This window comes from Pteronotus mesoamericanus, unplaced genomic scaffold, assembly GCF_021234165.1.
Source record: "Pteronotus mesoamericanus isolate MK-2021 breed Mesoamerican mustached bat unplaced genomic scaffold, CSHL_Meso_final contig_116, whole genome shotgun sequence".
In the NCBI taxonomy this organism is placed as follows: domain Eukaryota; kingdom Metazoa; phylum Chordata; class Mammalia; order Chiroptera; family Mormoopidae; genus Pteronotus; species Pteronotus mesoamericanus.
Window position 1 is genome coordinate 8966611 of NW_026555027.1, and position 20552 is coordinate 8987162.

The 20552-nt window shown below is 56.5% G+C and overlaps 1 protein-coding gene across 1 annotated transcript; it reads right to left on the minus strand.

Annotated features, from left to right (window-relative positions):
• Positions 1-2390: 2390 nt before the first annotated feature.
• Positions 2391-14234, minus strand: SIK1 (salt inducible kinase 1). The gene is made up of 14 exons (XM_054578772.1): positions 14059-14234; positions 13277-13444; positions 12715-12831; positions 10136-10199; positions 9787-9948; positions 9500-9624; positions 9278-9401; positions 8397-8617; positions 7929-8078; positions 7358-7480; positions 7011-7224; positions 6201-6482; positions 5301-5532; positions 2391-4835 (listed from the first exon to the last, which is right to left on the minus strand). Exons 2-14 carry the CDS (start codon positions 13430-13432, stop codon positions 4451-4453), a joined length of 2355 nt encoding a protein of 784 aa, XP_054434747.1. The 5' UTR covers positions 13433-13444; positions 14059-14234; the 3' UTR covers positions 2391-4450.
• Between the last annotated feature and the right edge of the window lie 6318 nt (positions 14235-20552).

The window sequence follows — 20552 nt, forward strand, 5'->3', positions numbered from 1 at the left end:
GCCCCTTGGAGCAGCCACCGCTCCAGGCTATGCCTAGACCCTCACCAGAGGGGTAAGGAGGAGAAAACCCCAAAAGCCCCAAGTGCCTGTCATGTATGGTCACGTGCTGAGGGAGGTGCCGGAGCATGCTCAGCGTTGCCACACCCGGACAGGAACAGACACATCCACAATGTCAACACCTTGTGAAACGCCCAGCAGGTGCGGTCACCCATGGCACAGAGATGTTGGCAGGGCCAGGCGCAGGTGGTGGGGCCCTGAAAGGGGATCCCTTAACCCATGGCCAGCCCCGCGAGGCCCACGGCCACGATGAATCTCACAGCCAGGTTGGCCCCTCTTCGTCTGCGGGATGGCAAATGGCTGGCGACCAGACCAATGAGCTGGGGACTGCGCCCCAGCATCCCCCAAGGTCCCCAGGAGGCTCCCTGAGCAGGGTTTAAATTTCCAACCTGAGAAATCTAGATGTTATTCATAGTAATAATGATGATAATGACCACGACACATCACCAAGTTCCAGAAGATCCAACCACGCAGGTGGGCACAGAGTCCCCTGGCTGCCAGCTATTTGCTGGGGAGCTCCACACGTGCCCGATGGTGCTCGGGGCAGGTGAGGTAGGATGTGATCCGAAGGGCCTCACGGGAGAGGACCGCCCACCTGAGGGGCCAGGACACACATCAAGTTCTTCCTAGTTGACAAGACCCCTGTCCCAAACAGTAAACGGAGAGCTCCCTTTAGTCTTCCCCACAGCGAACGGAGCCTGGCCCTGCTCTCCGCACCCTGGGGACCAAGGGGCTGGGAGTGCTGGCGGGCCACCCAGGGCCCAGAGTGGGCATCCGCGGGGTTCGGTGAGCTCTCCTGGGGCTGTGCGGTCCAATTCGCCTGCAGCCAGAGCAGGCCCCATAGCTCGGATGTCTGATGTAGCTGTTCTCAATCAAGCAGCGCTCGCTGAGACGTTCCTCTGAATACAGGGAGACGTTGGCTGGGCCTCCTCCACAAACCTGTGAGGCCTCACCGGCCTCTCAGACCCCGTCAGCTGCATCGAAGCAACACTTGACATATTGTTGTTCCACACACGCAGGCCATGGAAACGTGGTCTGTGCTTCCGGATTCCCCGCGGACCTGACACCTTCGGTCGTCTGTCCTCCCTGCCCTTGCTCACGCATGTCTTGCCCCGGAGCCCCACTCTCCACAAGGAAGCCACTGTCCATCTCTGGGCATCTTCCCCGAAAGACCTTCCTTTCTGTTGTGGTAATACACACCCAACACAAAATTTAACATCTTTACCGTTTCCAAGCACACAGCTCAGTGGCATTAGGTACATTCACGCTGTCATGCCACCGTCACCTCCGTCCATTCCCAGAACTCTGACCGCCCCTCCGCTCTATGGATCTGACTCCTCTAGGGGCGTCACGTAAGCGGAACCACACGGCGTTGTCCTTTCGTGCCTGACTTGTTTCCTGAGCATGTCTCCCAGGGTCATCCATGTAGCAGGTGCCAGAACTTCCTTCGTAAGTGGGAGTAATATTCCAGTGTGTGGATGATCCCATTTGCCTACCTAATCACCCTTGGATGAAGCCTTGGGCTGCTTCCAGCCCTTGGCTGAGGGGCTACAGTGAACAACCGGGCGCAAGTATTGTATCTACTCGTATCCCTGATTTCAGTGCCTTCGTGTCGATGCCCAGAAGCAGGGTTGCTGGACCACACAGTGATTCTGTCTAACTTGCTGAGGAACAGCCCACAGTGTGTCCAACCAGCAGGGCACAAGAGTTCCAATTCTTCCACCCTTGCCAACACTTTTTATGTTTTTTTTTATAATGACCATCCTAATGGGTGAGAAGTTGACAACTTTAACCACAAAGTATCTGCTGGGTACAGAATGAACAGGACCCTCTGTTCTTCAGGCAGCCGCGTCTGCCCTACTGCTGGAAGGTGGCAAAGCCAGCGTGGAGAGACCAGGAAAGTTTTTGGCTGTCAGATTCTTCCAAAGTCCTCGTTTATAAGTGGATTCAGAGAACATTGTGAGGGAAGGGGCAAAGGGTGAATGGTGCCCTGGAGGAGAAGAGCCGGCTGGAAACAGATGTGGGTGTGAAGTGGTTCAGCGGATTCGCCCAGGAAGGGGCTGAGAACCAGCGAGGCTGCGTGCACACCCTCGGGCGCCCGGCTCAGGCCGCTCCTCTCCGCACCGAGCGCAGGGTGCCCACGACCACCGCCAACGCCAGGCGCGGGGAGTGGCGCCTGCAGCCTGGCTGCCACCGGTTCTTTGCAGCGAGGCTGAAAGCGGGGATTGGCACCGGGCCCGCCCCTTTAAGATCTGAACCGTCCACAGGCCTGGAGGACTTGGCTTCTTCTTAGTGAAGCGGCTGTAAAAGGAGGCGCACCCACAGAGACCCAAAGGAAAAAGTCAGGGTTTTTTCCCCCAAATATTTTATTTAAATATTAAATTAAAAAACATACATCCACTAATCATTTGGCATACATTTCTCATTGTTAACATAAGAAACAAAGTAATTCAGTTATGGTAAAAAAAAAAAAAATGTACATCTTAATCAGATCACGTAGTGCCTTCAAACAGGCCACTGCATTCATTCGAGAACAGCGCTGTTGGGAAACCTATAAAACACACGTCACACACACTTAAAAACAAGACACACAACTTGACTTACAGCAACGAGAAAGAAAACCACCGTGAAAGTAAAGTGCTTGTCATGGTTCTGAGGCCTTTGATCTCTGGCGTTAGGACAGAATGAACTTCAAAAAGGGAGCTGGTTCTGTGTTGGGACCCCCGTACTACCTGTGTGGAGGCGACGGCCCTGGCAGCCCACGACGCAGGTTCTCTCTGCCCCCAACCTCGCTTACAAGTCAGCAAGTGGCTCTGGGGACTTCTCAGAGGCCAAGGGCAAGGACAGTCCCTTGCCCTGATCCTTGGCAGGAGCCAGAGCAGCAGTAGCAGTGGCGGCGCCGGGAGGGACAGTAGCAGCAAGCTGGGCAGATGCAGACGCACGGCCGGCCGCCGCCTCCTCCCACCAGGGTCTCCAGTGGTCTTTGGCTTTTACCAGTGCCCGCCTTCCCCAGCCGTCACCGCCTGTTCAATACTGAGGGCGGAAGAGCCACAGGAGCGGAAGGCACCGGGGGTAAAGGACCAGGGCAGACAGGGCCAAGGGAGTGCGTGGCAGCGCTCTTCCCTCCTCTCCAGGGGCCTCTGGCCTGCCAAGCCGCCACCTGAGTCCACCTGCCAGGCAAGGGCGCCCCTCGTCCCCCTCCTCCACATGGACCTCGTGTAGCACTTCGTAACATTGCCAGAGGGGAACTTAAACCAGGAACACAAAGGTGTAGTAAAAAATATAAAAAATAAGTAGTGTCTATCTGTCTATTTATACACATGTACATTATTTGCTTACAAAGGAACAAAGCCGAACAACACTGACCTGACCTCTCATTTCATTTTCTTGAACAAAAGCCTAACAAGCATGGGCCTGGGGAGGGCGGGGCTGTCCACTGACAGTGACCCCTGAGTGCGGGCGGGTTGCTGCCCGTTCCTGCCCCAGGTCCAGCCTCACCGTATTGCACGTCCCCCAGGTCAGTTGTTCTTTTTGGACCCTGATAATGAAATGCATAAAAACTTAATTAGCAGCGGAAATAAGATGTGCGGCAGGAGGTAATCTCCCTGGCAGGCACCCAGGCCCTATGCCAAGTGCCGGGACAGAGCCCGCCCCGCAGCCAGCCTGCCCCTTCGAGGTTCTTCCTCCTGGAACCAACCTTGGAGCAGTTTACAAAACTCATCAAAAATAAGAAAAAGTGGTCCTCTGTTTACTGACCTCAGGGGAAGAGAATTCCAAGATTGTGCCGGTTATGTTCTCCTGGGCTGGCCCTTAAGAGTTTTTTGAAAACTGATACATAAAGCACAAAGTTCACAGCTTTCATTTGAAGCATAAACATTTCAGGAAGTGGAGAATTGTTAATTTAAAAGAAGGATACTACTGAACACAGCACGCGCGCACTCGCCGTAGGTGCACGCACTCACTCCTGCAGCGCACGGCTCACACCACGGCTTCGTCCGAGGCAACGGCCTCTGTGACCCGAAGCGCCCGAAGTGCACGAGGGAGCCCGTGGCAGCCTGCAGCTGCCAGGCCGGCCTGGTGAGCACAGCCAGCCCCGCCCGCGTCTCCCCTCGCTTCCCTCCTTCCCCCTCCTGTCCACCCGCCCCCACAACACACCCTCAATTATTATTTTTCTTCAGAAACATTCCAGTCCCTACTCATGGCAGCAGTTGCTCAGTGCAAGGAGAAAATAAAACAAAAAATAAACTAAAAAGCCAAAACACCAAACGTATTGCTTGTTTCGCTTCTAGGAAGTTAGTGGCTTTGAGTCCAGAATCGCCTTCACATACTCTGAGATTATTGCTTCGAGGAGTCGGCAGCCCATGCGGGAGGAGGGTGGTGGGAGGCGTCCCTCTCACTGCACCAGGACAAACGTGCCCAGCTGGCCCGAGGTCAGGTCCTCCATCTCACAGTCCCCTTGCGGCAGCCCCACGGGGTCGAAAGCCGGGGGCAGCATGGCAAAGTGCGGCTGCAGCGGCGCGGCGGCGTGCAGGGGTGCCGTGGCAGTGCTGATGTGCAGGTGCGTGTCCAGGAGCTGGGCTGCCGAGGCCACCGGGGAGACCCCGGCCTGGAGGAGGTGGGGCGGCAGCAGCGGGCCAGGCCCCAGGCCCAGCTCCTTCTGCAGTCCCGACACAAGGAGGGCGCTGTCACAGGGGGCCAGGACCAGTGGGGCCGGGGTCAGCTGGGGAGCCTGCTGGCAGCTGGGCAGGGCTGCTGGGTGGTGCTGTAACTGGAGCAACCTGGGGGGACAGAGGAAACAGGGCAGGGAACAGGTCACTGCCAGCTCTGAGCGCGGCTTCTCTGGTGAGCTCCACCCGGCCAGGCTCAGACACCACGGGCTTCCGTGGCCCAGGGAAGTGCCGGCTGCAGCTGCCCAGAACATGCAAAGCCGTGCGTGACTAATCCCCTGAGCAATTCCTGACATTTCCATTCTCTGCCGCGCTTTTATAGCAGCTCAGAGATGCCAACCAGACGTGACATTTTTATTCACTGCCCCCCTCCATCCCCCACTTACAGGCTTCAAAGTGACAAAGCCTGACTGCTCCCCACCTCTGCCACCATCTGCAGGAACAAGGCCCTGCAGGTCTCCCCACACGTGGGGGCAGGGAGGTACATTCATTGATCACATGGAGCGGGGAGCGCAAGAAGGCTGGATGAACGCGAGCGCTGCCAAGGTCACGGGCGGCGGCACAGGGCGGCCCTACCTTTGCTGGTGCAGCACTTCCTCCAGCAGGTTTCTGCCCTCCCGGCTGCTGGCCCCGCTGCTGTGCAGGCCCGGGCTCGGCGTGGGCAGCGGGAAGGCGCCCAGGCCGCCCCGTGTGGCCCGGCTGGAGGAGGGCTGGCACACCTGGCGAGCCAGCCCCTTGATCTTGTTCAGGCCCAGAAACCCTTTGGTCCTCGCATTCTTCCTCAGCTGCTGCCGGAAGGCTTTCAGGCCTGGAGAGGGGCAAATGAGGGCAGTTTATGGGCCTCTGTCCCCCAGCCTGGGACCAAGAGCCCAGGGCTGGCTGGGGTCCCCAGGTGGTGGGGAGGAGGGCAGAGAAACGGGCGACATGGAAGTGATGCGTGAAAGGACAGGTGTGCCTTCCTACGGGGCTGAGGGTGCTCTCTGGTCATCTAATCGCCTTCCACGCCCCAGTCCCTCGCAGGGCTAAGAAGCCATCTTTTGGCTTTCGTTGGGGATGGCAGTTCCAACACCAACAGGCAAGTGTCTGGGCAGACCACGGGTCCTTCGTGGAAGAAGGGTGTGAGCAGTGCCATGAGGCTAGGGAGGGGGCTCAGGCCCCCAAGCCCTGGGTGGCATGGAGGGAGCCCAGGCGGCCGGGTGCGGAGGGCCTCTCCCGGCCCCGGCCCTCCTCCGGGTACGGAGCTGCTGCCTGGCATCCAAGTGTCTCTTTTAATTTTTAAGACCTGCCCCTAGAGGCCAGGGGATTTTGTCCCAGGAAATCAGGCCATCTGGGATCCGCCCGAGGAGCACAGCTGCTCCACCGAGGCCAGGCTAGAGAATGGGGGACCCTCAGCCATCAAGGACAGTGTGACGCCTGCCAGGGCGACACACAGCCTCTCTCGGGGAAGGCAGAGAGGAGAGTGGAAGGGGGGGTCACCTTGAGTGAGCGAGGTGTCCGAAGCCCTCCGGCCTTCTTGGAAACTGACAGGGAGCAGGGCCACCCCTCCCAGGGCTCCCTGGGCCTGCAGCACCGGGGTGGCCGACTGCGTCCCCAGCAGTGGTGAGACCAGCTTGAGTGGAGAGCAGGTGCCCGCCAGCCCCTGAGCAGCCAGGCGTCCACCGAGCCCTGCCGGGCTGACCCCCGCCGAGAAGGTCAGGCAGCTGTCGGAGCTCGTGCCTTCTGAAGGGCTCGCCGCGGAGGAGGAGGAGATGACGATGCCTGCAAAGGGAGCACAGCGCTCTTGAGGGGCCCTCCTCCCCCGAGGCCAACGCGGCCCACCAGGACCTGACAGTTTCACCAGAGAGGAATCGGCTCCGCCGCCTTCCCCAGGCCCACTGCAGCCAGCCCCAGGCCCTCGGCCAGCCCCCTCGGCCTGCTGACAGGCCACATCTCTCCTCAGCCTCGAGGGAGTGGGGGTCTATGATAACCAGAGGCCACCAGAGGCCGGGAAGCCTTGCCAGCCAGCCAGCCCGCACAGGGGTCCCAGCTGTGACTGATCGGTGGAGCTGACCAAGGACACAAAGGGTCAGGAGTGAAGACCCTCCCAGGACCTGGAGAAAGCTCAACCCCACCACTGAGAGACCTCAGGGGCCGTGACCCTTGCGGCCTCGCGGGTTAAACCAGTGGCAGATCTGAGAACTCAGAAGAAGCCGCCTGGCAGAAAAGGGGTGTTTTGTTATCAGGCCCTCGTAGTCCCAACCATAAGTCCGCCCGCCAGGCCGGGCCCCTGCTCACGTGCACACTTACAGGGAGGGACGCACGGGGAGAAGGTGGAGACCTCGGCCAGCGTGTGCCTGCGGCCCGAGCTGCCGGGCAGGGGCCTCTGCGCCTCCGGCTCCTCCTTCGGGCCCTGGCCCGGCCTGACCTCCTCGCTAATGGTCGTGCCCAGCGGGCTGCTGGGCGAGACTGAGCGCTGCCGGAACATGCCATTGCAGTTGGCGTCCACAGGGAAGAGCAAGGGCTGTGTAGGAGGGACAGAAACCAGTGACCCTGGGGCTCCATGTGACCCGGTATGGGGGTCATTCGTCACCACCACTGGGGATGAGACAAGCTCCCCGCCCCCAAGAGGTGGCCCAGTGCAGATGCTCACACACCTGGAGTGAGCTGTGGAGGTCACAGTCCATTTCGGCCTGCAGGATGGACTGCCCCAAGGTCTGGGGCTGCGGGCACAGCAGGGAGGATCGGAAAGCATCACTGGGGAGGCCTTCCTGAGGCACCTGTGAGCCAGCAGTGAAGGACAGAGGCCATCAGGGAAGTGGCCCCACGAGCATTGCAAGAAAGACCATGCTGGCCTCGCGCTGGCCAAGACGCCAGCCCTGGCTGACCAGGCTCAGAACACGTGTACCCTCCCTCCGAGGCCGCCCTGTGTGGCAGTGATCCGGGGAGGCACTGAGAGGCCAGCTCCAGGGCCAGTGAGGAACAAGTGGCCATGGGTGGGACCTGAACCCCAACAGAGTGAACAGCACCCCCAGTTCTCCACACATCCTCTGGTCCAGGGCTCACAAGGGAACCCCCCTCTCAGACCCAGGGCTTAACGGGCAGGGTTGGGGGGGCGGTACATAAACGGGGGCAGGAGCTCAGCCTGGGTCTCTCTCTCCTAGGCCCAAGTGAGCAAGGGTTTCTAACTCGGGGGACAGAAGGCTGGGGCTTTGGATCCCCGCTCACCTCCACACTGCTGTGGTCAGAGCTTCTGGGTCTCTGCTGCCGGGCCGGGCCAGGCCGGGCCGACGGTGGGTTGCTGCGGTGCTCCTTCAGCCGCTCCAGCAGGAGGTAATAAATGGCCGCGAAGTGGTTATAGCTGCTGTTCTGAAGCGACTGGGAGAGGCAGGGAGGCGGAGAAGCAGGTCAGAACCAGGTCAGAGGAGAAGCCAGAGGAGCTGCAGGGCTCCCGTGTGCGGGTGGCGCCTTGGGATGTCTCAAGTCGCTCCCTGACAAGGCCGTTCCCAGGGTTATTCTTGGGAGGCCCAGAATATCCTTTAGAAGAGTGGACAAGCTGGCCCTTAAATTAGCCTGTGTTCCCATTTTAACTCAACTGGTGAGTGACTGCTTTTCCTGATAAAGTCACCCCTGCTCCCCAGAACAAGCACCTCTCCTGTCAAAGCCAAGTTGGGGGAGTGACGGGGCAGCACTCACCTCCACGGTCCTCTGCCGGTCCACCCCGAGGGTCTGCATGATGCCCAGCACCTGCTCGTCATAGTCGCCCAGGTTGGAGTTGTAGCCGAGTGCGGCACTGGCAGGGCAGGTGCGTGGCAGGGTGGGGTCGGCCTGCATCCACCTGTGCTGCCGGATCTGGGCGATGCTGATACGCTTGGCAGGGTCCACCACCAGCATGCGGCGGATCAGCGTCTCGCAGTCTGCAGGTCGAGGGAGGTGCACTGAGCACGCGCAGGCCACTGTGCGCACAGTGCCCACCACCCACTGGTGAAGGGAACAAGGCTCCCTTCATGCAGGCAAACGGACAAGTGACCATTCTAAAGAATACCGAGGCCAGGCGCGCTCGCCTGTGCCATCGGCCCAGACGGACCACCACAGAGCCCCCCGCAGAGGGGTGGGCCTCTGAAGGGGACACAGCCCTCCTAATGTCCCCACAGAGACCACCCAGACTGCCCTTTCTGCTGTGACCACATATGCCAGTAGGCACCAGGTCACATCTTTATTGGATGAAGAAGAAAAGCACAAGTGTGGGGTGGGTGAGACTCGGGGGGCACTGGGTGGGCCCCTGAGACAAAGCCCTCGGCCGGCCCTCTGGGGACACCCTCAGAGGGAGGCCCCTATCCATGCCCTAAGTAGGGCACTGAAAACACACCCCATGGGTTGGGTTTCTCCCGCAGGTAAACATCCTGTGGTGACGCAGGCCTGACTCACAGACCCAGAAGACGGTCAAGCAGGCATTTCAGGAAACCCATTCCTTCACCTCCTCCAAAGCTCCCAGCCCAGGCTCCCCACAGCGCCGGCGGCACAGCAGGCCGGCTCCTAACCCCCGCCTGCCCAGGAGAGGGCCCGCGCACGCCTACCTCGGGACATGAAGAAGGGGATGCGGAACCGGCCCTCCAGTACCCGCTGCCGCAGGGCTGGCAGGCTGGGCCCGTCGAAGGGGAGAGACCCGCAGACGAGGACGTACAGCACAACGCCGAGGCTCTGCGGACAACAGACGGCACAGTCAGCACCCGCACACCCTTACTGGTTAACCCTTAACTAGTGCTGGCACCCAACGTGTGCTGCGCACAGGCTCCTACCCAGATGTCGAGCTGGGGGCCTTCGTACTCCTTCCCCTCAAAGACTTCTGGGGCTGCGTATGGGGGGCTCCCACACCATGTAGATAGAGGCTCTCCCGATTTGTAGAAATTCCCGAATCCAAAGTCTGAGACACAAAGGAAGAAACGATGAAGTAATGAAGTTAGGGTGGAAAAAGCAGGGGCCCCGGTTTCAAAGATGTGTGAGCCGGCAGCACGGAGACCTGCGCTGGCACGTGGCCCCCTCCGCAGGACCGTGCTTCCCGGGCTGGGGTGACCCTCCTGCTTACCTGCCAGCTTGATGTCCATGTTTCCATCCAGCAGCAGATTCTCAGTCTTGAGGTCCCGGTGCACAATGTGATGGCTGTGGCAGTACTCAACGGCCGACAGAATCTGCCAGAACTTCTTCCGGGCTTCATTCTCACTCAGGTGCCCGTTTGAAGTCAAATAATCTGAGGAGCAACAACGCAGAATTACAGCCCCCAAGTCCACAAGCAGGGGTGGGGGGGCGTCCATCTAGGCCGTGACTGAGGGAGGCTGCGCAGTTGTAAGGTGGGTAGGCCCGTACTGGGGAGGAGCAGTTCCTGCCAGGGAAGCGCCATTTGGTTTGAACAGGTATTAAAAATAAGGGTGGCTCACCAAACATTTCTCCATTTTTTGCGAATTCAGTGACAATGTAAAGCATATCCTTTGTTTCCATAACCTAAAAAAAAAATAGATAAATAAAGACCAGGCGTTTAACCACACAAAAAGAGAACATGCCAATGGTATAAATAATCTACCTAAACCCCAGGGAATTGCTAACTTCTCTGGATGAGTGAATTCATTATTTTTGGAAAGGAAACAAAAACTTCTGCAATAAAGAAACAAATAAGGGGATTCCTATTCAGAAAGAGTTTTTTTAAAAAGTCAGAGGTGAACTCCTCATGAGCCTGCCTATCCTGACGTGTCTTTGCTCTCGGTGAAGGTGTCAGTGCATTGCATTCTCTTACATTGCATTTTGAACTCCCTCTGCCTCACCCACCTGGGGACTCTGCAGGCTACAGAAGTAAAAGCGATGTTGAGTTTAGGAGGGCTTTCTTCTAGGAGTCTAGCAGGCAACAGACTTTTCAAGCCAATGGCCAGCACAGCTGAATAATAGATGGCAAATGCCCCGTCCCCACATGCGTTGGTAACATGATTAATTAGGCCACGAGAAGCCAGCTTTGCCAAGTAGCTCCAACAGTCTGCTCTGTGCACAGCAAACCACTCAGCATGTGTCAACAGCAAGCGCCAGTGCCAAGTACACCTTACGGCAGCGGTCCCGAACCTTTTTGGTATTGCTGGCTTGCCCGCTGTGGGTGGGTAGGGGGGTAGGGAGGCCCGGAGGGTTAGAGACCCCTGCCTTAAATGTTCCCTTGTTGATCGAGAATTTTATTTCACTTTGAAAAAAAATTGTGAAGAATTTAAAACCTAACTAAGAAACAAGATAAAATTCAAATCTTTGGTAGCAAAAGTAAAACTAACTCATATCCAAGTATTTAAAAATATTTCAGAGGGAGGCAGAGAGATAATATATTCTTACAGAAAAAGATTTCTTCGGGGTTCAAACTATAGTTATTCCTTTAAAAAAGACACTTTAAAGACAACTGCTTTGAGCTGTAAATCTAAAAAGTGAACACCATATAGTTCAGCTAGAATTTTTACTGCCCTGGCCCTTCACGTGTCTAAGTCCATCCTTTTTCTCAATGAAAAAAAAAAAAAAAAGTCACAGAGAAAGAAGATTGAATGTGTTTAAGTTTTTTTAAAAGAAACCTCAAGACTTCAGCGTCTCACCAAGGTCCTGGGCCTGAGCCAGCTGGATGAAAATCAGATACCACCATCAACACCAGGCTAAGAACAACCGTTGCTGCCCCCGAACAGTCAAAGCAGCACACAGGCCAGTAAGAAAATTCACCTCAAGAAAAGATCTCTGACTTGGATCAGGTAGGCAAGACATGGCTAACTGAGCTGGTCCACGCAGGTGCCAGCGGGGGCCAGGAGGACAAGGAAGCCACACTCGTGGCTCATCCCTCCCGCTCAGCTCAGTCAAAAACAGACAGGGGTCAGTCTACTCCTGCGGAAACAGGCCAGGCACATTTCTCAGGCATTGACATCAGTGACCGGGGAGGAAACGTCTTATCCAGACAGCGACTTACAAACGACAACAGAAACAAAACACGTCCGTGACGCGTGCGCTGCACTGAACAAAGATGAGTACGCTGTCATTCTGGAAACACAAGCCCCGATGACTACTTCCACCTTCATTTTAATCGCGTGAAGAGCCTTCTGTGGGATAATTGTCAATTACAGTCCTACTCCTGCCCACTGTATGCCTGGCCCTGCCAACTGCACGAACGCTCACACCAACCCATATTCATTTCAGACTCTCCAGGTTTCCTGAGAGTCAGCAAAAGGAACTTATAGGCGGCCCGACTGGACGGAACAGGGAGCATTTGCAAAGAGCTCGCTCTCCTGAACAAGACTTGATTTCGTCTTTGCAGAAGTGGCCACTAAACAAGAGATTCTCTTTGCTGTCTTAAGGAAACTGGCACTTATTTTCCAAAGATATAATTTATTAGTTTCAACAGGAGAACAAAAATAAAGCCACAGAACAAACCACCAGACGGGCAGGGTGAGGCCTGTTCTTAACGCGGATTAAAGGCCAGTCTCCTTGCTCTCACCAGGCAGAGGTGTTTTCATCTCTGCCTTTGAAGGAAGAGTTTCCCCGAGGAAGACAAATGCTCCCTGCTGCCTTTGCATAGATAAGTTTATGAAAACTGGTAAGAGCAGCCAGTTTGAAAGTTCAGTAATTATCTGCAAAGACAGAAGTTTCACTAGCATTTGTCCTTCTACACAAAATGCCTGACTTGTGGCAACACACAGATCTGGCTGTTGGTCTTCACAGTAAAGGCAACAACATCCCATTTAAATCTACGCATTTAAAACTGCAACAACTTGTAATACTAAATAAAATTTCATGAAGCAAATCTCACTTACGGCCCAAAAGCAAGAAAATAACTATAAATGCGCCTTCACCACTACAGAAATCAATCTGTTTACCCTTTAAGACCAACTCCCTGACTCCAACACATACCAAAGAGAGGGGCAGCCTTCAGAAACTGCAGACTTTGGTTGTTGGAAATAAAAACTAATACACTTGCCAAAAGTTACAGTAAAAGGCAAACTTTAATCCTTACCTGATAAAGCTTTATGATATGTGGATGATTCAGAAGCTTCATGATCTGAACCTCACGATAGATTTTCTCCAAATTGCTTGAATCTAGGCGTGTTTTATCGATTATTTTTATTGCTACCTACAGATTTTTAAAAGAAAAAAGGATATTTTTAAAAAACCCTCTCGCTTAACCTAATATACACACTGCATTTTTTGCAGGCTAATTTCTCAAACACTTTATGTCCCCGAAAGGTCACAAAAAGTTGGGGAGGAGGAAACTAAAATAACTATTAATATTACTTAAACTAGCCAAAGTTAAATAATTGTCCCAAGTCTTTGCAGGCTCACTTTGCAGGGCTTTAGCTCTGGAACCGAGAGCACTGCACTCCTGGCTTATTTGATCATTATCTTCTTTGCTGTCCCCTAATATTTGTTCGAATTATGCAATCATAATACAAGACATTTTTTTTTTCTTCACCGAACTAAAAACTGTCAGCATTTAGACCTTACACTACAGGCAGGGATCCCAACAGGCAGGCTGCCCCCACGCAGGGTCCACCCCAGGGAGAGTTCGCCCCAGGCACCTGGGTTTTGGTGACTCGATGCCGGGCCAGCTTCACCACCGCGAAATTGCCCTTGCCCAGGGTCCGCTCGATGTCGTAAAAGCCCACCCGGAGGGGCTTCTGCTGGCCCTGGCTCACGCCCGCTGGGGCCGCGCTGAACTCCGACATGATCACCATGGCTCCGGGCACCTGCGGACGCCGGGAGCGATCAGCGACGACCGCGATCCCACACCCGCCAGCCCCGGGGCCGGCGGTCGGCTCCGCTCTCGTCTCCCCGGACCCTCTTAGCACCGCGGGGAACTCGAACCCCTCCTACACTCGTCCCCCGCCGCCCGCGGCGGGCTCCACTCTAGTGCCCCCTAACACCCTTAGCCCCGCGGGGCGCGCGGACCCGCTCCTACACCCGTCCCCCGCTGCTCGCGGTCGGCTTTATCCCGAATCCTGTAGCTCTTCAGTCCTGGGCGGCGTATACCCCGCTCCCCGCGGTCGGTTCCACTCCAGTCCCCCGGGCACCCTTAGCTCCGCGGAGCATGTGGACCCGCCCCCGCCGCCCCCCGCGTCCGGCTCCTACCGAACCCCGAACCCCGCGGGCCGAGTATCCCGCCGTCCGCGATCGGTTCTATTTCGAACCCTGAAGCCCCTCACCCCGAGGGGTACGTGGATCCGCTCCCACCTCCCCATAACAAAGGGGATGCGGCGGCCTCGGGGCGAGCGGCGTCCCGGCCCGACTTCCACGCGCGCACCCGCGGGGCCGCCGGAGCCCCGAGCCCAGTCCCACGGCGCCACCCCAGCCGCCGCCTCACCTCCGCCGCCTTCGGGACGCCGAGGCTGGGACGCCGCTCGCCCCGAGACTCCCACCGACCACTTGTCCGCTCTTGCTGCTCTGGCGCCTACTGCTCGGGTCGCCACAGCCGCCGCCTCTACAGCCTGCCGGGCCGCGCAGCATGTCAGCTCTGAGACCGCGCCGCGCACCCCGCCGCACGCGCCACCGCCCCGCCCAGGCCCCGCCCCGGCCCCGCCCCGGCCCGCCTCCGTCGGCCCCGCCCCGTCGCCGCGCTGGATTGATACAGTCCCATTGACGTCGCTTTGACGCCAGAACGACGCGCGGCTCAGAGCCAGGCGGAGGGAGAGCGGGAGATCGGGCAGTTGCCAAGAGACAAGCGGCTCTGACGCGCGGGCTGATGAGGCCGTCGCCCTGGCGACCGCGGGGCGGTGACGTCAGGGGCGCCGGGCACCGAAGGCCCGCGGAGGTCCACCCGCGCCCGCCTTCCCGCCGGCGCGCGCCCCCTACCGGGCGCCGTGGAGGCTGCAAAAGGCTTAACCCTTGCTTCCCCCGGGCGCCGCCTCCCCGCCTGCTAGCGCACGAACCGCCGCATTCGCGCCTGCCTCCACTTCTTGCACCCTCCCAAAAGGTTTGGGTCTAGGGCGGCTCCGAAACCCCGAACAGCAGCCAGCACTGCTGGGTTCTCTTTGGACCCCTACTCCACAGTCCCGGTGATGGAGGCACTGGTCTCACCCCCCATTTCCGTCAGAAGCGCGCAGCCTTGCAGCCTGTATTGGGCAAAGTACCAGGTCAGGCTAGGGTAACCTCGAAGACTCGAAGAATGAGGCCATAAGGCATTGCCAGGTGACAGCACTCCAGCTCCCACTGAGGGAGAGCACGCCAGATCCTGGAGAGGGACCGCCCACCGCCGGCGACCCTCTGGAGCATGGCAGCACTATATTCGAGGACCTTGGGGCCCCCCAACTTTGATTTCGCTTGTTGTGTGCGAATCTCAGTTCACCAAGTTAGAAACAAGCACAAGAAAGCTGGTCGGCATCTCTGGCAAGTGATCGCCGGAGCTGACGTCCTAAATGGATGCTGCTGCTGCAGCCCCCTAGGCCGGTGGAGTGGGTCCTTGCCCTACCCAAGGCGAGCCTTGTCCTTCCCTGTCCTTTCCCCATCAGATACGCTGTCAGAAGCCAGCCAATCGCGGAGGAAGGTCTGCGCCTTTTCTGATGGAGCCGCTTTGATGTTATAACTCAGCAGGATGGAGAAAAGAAGGCCCAGCGGGCTGGTTTCCAGGGGGCCAGAGGTCCAGGTAGAAATGGACTCTGATCGCTGAGGTCTTTAGGTTGTCAGGTACCAGCGTAGTGGGTTACTGGGTCGGCAACACCCTCAACACAGCACAGGGTGGCTCAATTACGTGTGTTCATCTGACAAGTGTCCACTGAACACCAATGAAAGGACCCTGCCCTTGGAGGAGCAGCCATCCCGAGTGGGCCAATGGGCGGAGTCTGCGGTGGGTGAGGACTTCACCCCTTGGCAGAGTGGACACATGGAAGATCCCGTGGTTACTTTTGGAGGCTTACTGGACCACCTCACTGTTTTCCCAGAGCTGCAGGGCAGCAGTGGGACAGGACCTGAGTCCCCTAGGACCGATGTGCCTGGTGGTCTCATCCCCACCACGGGGAGAGAATGAAAGCAGCAGTGAAGGACAGTTTACCTTGGTATTGCAGCTCACTTTATGTTCTTTACATCTCATCACAAAATAAATGTTTTCTAAGGGAAGACAGAGGGTACGGGTGATTAGAATTTTTTAAATATTAGGAAGGCAGACGTTTAGGATTACAACTCTGCATCTTGCCTAGAATGATTTTTCCTTGTGTTAAATAAAAATACCACTTCTCTGAAGGGGGTGGGGAGTAAAAGTTAAGCGAAACGGATGCAGAACTGGGAGACCTGGCAGAGAGGGGAGGCTGCGGTGTGTGTGTGGGCGGCTGCCTGAAGACCGGCTGCTCTGGCCAGGGCACCGGGCAGACTGGACCTGCTTCGCCTGGTGAACAGTCTCTGGCCGACCAAACATTTCCCAATCACCCCCTCCCTGGATGAGGGTTTGTGAGTCAGCTTGTTTGAAAAAGCCTTTCAAGGACACTACTAGTCCCAAAGTTTTCCTCGTCTTTCAAAAGTGACCCTCGTTATCTGTCCCAGGTTTACCCAGTGTTCGGAGGAATATTTTTACTTCCTTCTAGCTGAGTAGTTTACAACCGCTTTCGTCCCCTTCTGGGAGCCCCGCCAGCCTGTTCCTAGGAGAACAGGAGGCAGAGTGAAGAAACCAGGGACCTGAATACTCACCTGCTCTCCCTCATTTTGTGACTTCAGAGCTTTCCCCAGGTGTTATCCAGCAAACTAGCTTCTCCACCCTTTCACACCCATCTGCCCCAGGGCTCTCCAGACTCTTATTGAAAGGTCTTAAGGGTTTGCAAACACTTGGCTGGCTGTTTGGAAACATTTTGTCATCCCCAAATACAAACTGCAGCCAAAGGGCTGAAGCTGCCTTCCCAGGAAGGGTCCCTGGGCCCAAGTGCACTTGACCCTTGCTCCCAGCCCTTTCTAAAAGCCCCGTGTAGGCTGTGGCCATTCCCAAACGCTTGGGGGGAGCCTGCCCTTGGAGAATGCAGTCAGGGCAGAGGATGATGCTGACCCCAGAATGGCTGTCGTCTCTCCTGCGGGGGGCTCCTCCGGGCACCCTCGTGAATTTGGGGGTCTCTGTTCAAGTGCCTATGGCTGTTTGTATCCGTGGCCCTGGAGATGGTAATTCCTTCCAGAATTATTTATTTCTTTTTAAATTTCTAGTCTCCACACAGGACTACCACTACAAAAACAACAACAACGAAAACAGCATGTGCTTCTACAGGCATAATCGAATGATCCAAAGAATTCTCCCCGTAACACAATGGGAGACACATACACACTGAAGACAGATCAGCCTCCCAGCAGCGTCCTTGGTCCTCAGTGGTGACCCCGGTCCCTTCTGCCTCCTGCTGTATTTGCAGAGCTTGACACAGACACACTCAGTAGACAACTACACACTGCATCAGGGAGACAGTGTGTGGCCTGGGGTCCAGCAGGTGGGAGAAAAGCACTGACTCTCAGTGACAGCCCAGCTGCTCGCAGGCTAACTCAGGAGCCCGGGCAAGCTGGCTGGCTGGACACAGGCCAGCGTTTCGGCCTCCGATGGCATCGCCTCCTACACCCCACACTGCTCCGGGGTGCATTTGCTCGGTGACCACCTCGGCGATGCCCGTGTTTCTTGGTCCAGGCCCTCTGCAGGCTGGCAGAGAAGCAATTCAGGTCCTGGAGACATTGGGACCAGGGTCAGACACCCGGCCAAGGGGTGGCGGGGAGGGGGGCGGTGGCCAAAGAAGCAGTCATGGGACAGGCAAGGCAGAATTCCAACATTTTCACCCCAGAGGAAACCTCTGATTCACAGACCGCTGGCCCTTTAACAGCAAGGTTCTAGGCTTTCTAGTTCCCGTCTGTGTTTCTGCCACAGTGAGCAGTCGCTGATGTGGCTGATAGGGTTGCCCAGTATTAAAGCGGGTGAGCAGATAACACCGCACCTGAGGACCCAAGAGACCTTAGGGTGTCTGTCTCCCGATCCAGTGTTCTAAAGGCAGTTGTCTAGGAAGCGGAAGGTGGGGGCGCAGGATGGAGTGAGGTGAGCAGCTGTGAGTCAGCAAGGGCCCGAAATAGAGGCACCGGTACTCAGAAGCGGGCTCCTTTAAGAAAAGCAACATCAAGAAACCTCGTGGGGCGTGGTCACTTGTCCTGCCAGCACCCGCAGAGTAAACCAGCTGAAAGCCTCAGGTGGAAGGAACCACGTGCTTAAAAGCCAAAGTTCCCCACTGTTTTACTGGCAGACCACACAATCAGGGAGAAAAGTTTTAGCTCCTTCCACGTTGTGGAGTGGAATCCCCTGGGGTGGCCTCGTGCAGCCTGGGAAACAGGGCCAAGAGCCCCAGTGTAACCGCCACATCCTTTACTCTGGGCTTTCCGCTGGGGCTGCCCGGAGCACCCCATCGCTCTGGGAGATTCTAGACTTCTAAGCGGCGCTTTTCATTTAAGTGCCTCCAGGGCGTCCACTGGCAGCTGGGCACAATATGCAGTACTATCTTTTTTTATTACTACTCAATCATTCAAAAAACATGTGAGTTTTACACTTTGCAAGACTTGGCAAGAACTATGCCAGACGGTGAAAATGAGCATGGGACTGACTTAAATTGTGACAGACAGTCGCGCTAGAAGGGACAAAGAGGGAAGGGAAGGCACGGGTCCTGAGAGAGCGTGACATGCTGAGGGAGTCGCCAGCAGGACCCACGCTTGTAAAGCACCCACTGTGTGCCGTGCACTGTTTTGGAGGTGAGCACAGTGGGAAGGAAACAGACAAGATGGCTTCTCTCAAGGGTTGTCACCTGCTTAAGGAGACAGACCATGAAGACACAGGTGATGAATAAGACGCTCTCAGAAGGCAGCAAGTGAAGGGGAGAAGATAATCAGGCCAATGACATAGAATAGTTTGATAGGAAATGTGGCCTTAATGTGGGGACTCCTGCCATTTCCACCAGAGAAAAGGCAGCGGGGGTGGACGCAGGACAGGAGGGGCAGGAGGGGGTGGCTGGGGGAGAGGAGAGGAGGCAGGCGAAGGGACCAGCCCTGAGACCGCAGGAAACGCTCCACCTTGTCCATGTATTGCTCAAATAGTTGTGTGATTTTTCTCCGGAGATGCTGGGCCAGGGGCGGTGTGACATTGCGGGTATCCGGGCTGAACCAGGGTTGAGGCATTGCCAGGAGAAGACGATGGTGCGGAAGAAGGGGTTGGGAGTGCTGGCCTGGCAGGGGATCTGGTCTGGAGTGTGGCTTCCAGGCTGGAGGAGGAGGGAGGGAAGAGGAGGGAGGGAGGAGGAGGGGTAGGAGTGGGGGGAGGTGCACTGGGCGAGAGGCGGTCCTGGCAGCTTCTGGATGGATCCCAGTCACTTTCAGCAGCATCAAGTGGGAACAAAATGAAATGCTCTCCCAGCATAATATTTTCCTATAAATTAGCACTCTGCTTTTCTAGGTAGAAAACTCAGTAGAAAATACAGAAATGTGTGAAGATGAGAACAAAGAGCACTGGTGATACCCGCGGTGGTTTGGAGTCCCGTCCCACCCCCCACCCTCCGCCCCCGGGTCTCTATCAGTGTCTTACATCCTGCCCTTTTCACAGCTGTGGTCTTACACGGCCCTCAGAGTCTTGAGCTTTAGTTGTGGTCTTGGAATTCTGTTTTGGAAGCGGCTGTACTGTCCCCTGCTTCACCCCTTCTTCTTCTCCCCTCCATCTGATAACCTTAGTCGCCCCCCGGGGCCTTTCCTCCCACATTCTCCGAAAGGCTTGCTTGTCTGAGAGCAGCCAGGTCAAGGCTGGATGCCTGGACATGCCGCTCGGGACGGCACAGCCCCAGGGACAAGGGTGGTTCCTGGAGGCCAAGAGCAGAATCTCATAAACTGAGGGACCCCCGGATGACCTTGAGGACCTGCAGGTTCAGCCACCGCAGCAGAGGTCCTGGTCCCCTGGTTGCCAAGGGAACTTGGAAGCCCCTGATTGCCCAGGAGGACTTGCAGGGGCCGCGCAGCGTCCAGCTTTTTTTGATGCAGACGGCAAAGGGGTTCTCATTCTTTCTGACCTCGTTTCTGTGGTTTTTGGTGGTGGTGTGTTGTTTCTTTAAAAAGAAAACACATGGATTTACATCACAAGGAGGCAAAGATGTATTCGGCATCAACTAACAAGGAGGACCATGCAGTAGTCCCCCAGACCAAGCCCCCCACAGTAACACCTCACAGGTGCATCGCGACAACCACTGAGCCGTGCAAAGATAGAGGACGTGGGACAAAGTGAGACGAAGTGCACTGGCACTAGCACGCCCTCGTCCTACTGGCCTCTCCACCATGGCCCCTGCGAAACCAGAACGGACAAAAGCGTGGAGGGAATAGTACACTTTCCTTGTACAGCACGATTAAATTGAAAACTGCTTAGAACAAGGCAAGAGTTTTAAGGTGGGCAGAGCCTCTCAAAACCAGCTGGGCCAGGAAGAAGGTCCAACCCAACCTGCCTCAGGGCCAGGGAGCTCTGAGTCATCCCAGGACCTGGAAGGAAATTTCTAGAACCTTCTTCTCACAAATAAACCACAGTCACAAAATTAGTAGGTCAGGTTCAGGACCTGGGCTACCAGGACTGGAACCACAGAACTTTCGCATCCCCCCAGCCAGCTGGGTTTGCTTCTCCTTTCCCAGAACCGAAGCACCGGTGTGGAGGGGGTGGGGCGGGCCATCTTTCGGCTCGCTCTGTGCTGTCCCATAGCAGACATGAGATGCTCTAAGATGATGTGATGTGAAGTGATCTCTTCAGAGCCCAGAAGGAGCTTAAGCACCTAAGCAAACAGAGGAAGCAGAGGCGGGGCGTGCCCACCCACTTCGGTGCCAGTTCGGGGCAGAGGGAAC

Bases quoted from the DNA above. Each gene is read 5' to 3' on its own strand.
- SIK1 (XM_054578772.1), bottom strand. From the start codon at position 13,432: ATGGTGATCATGTCGGAGTTCAGCGCGGCCCCAGCGGGCGTGAGCCAG. The intron at 10,200-12,714 runs GTAAGGATTAAA...TTTTTTTTTTAG, and splicing joins ATATCATAAAGCTTTATCAG to GTTATGGAAACAAAGGATAT. The intron at 9,625-9,786 runs GTAAGCAGGAGG...TTTGTGTCTCAG, and splicing joins CATGGACATCAAGCTGGCAG to ACTTTGGATTCGGGAATTTC.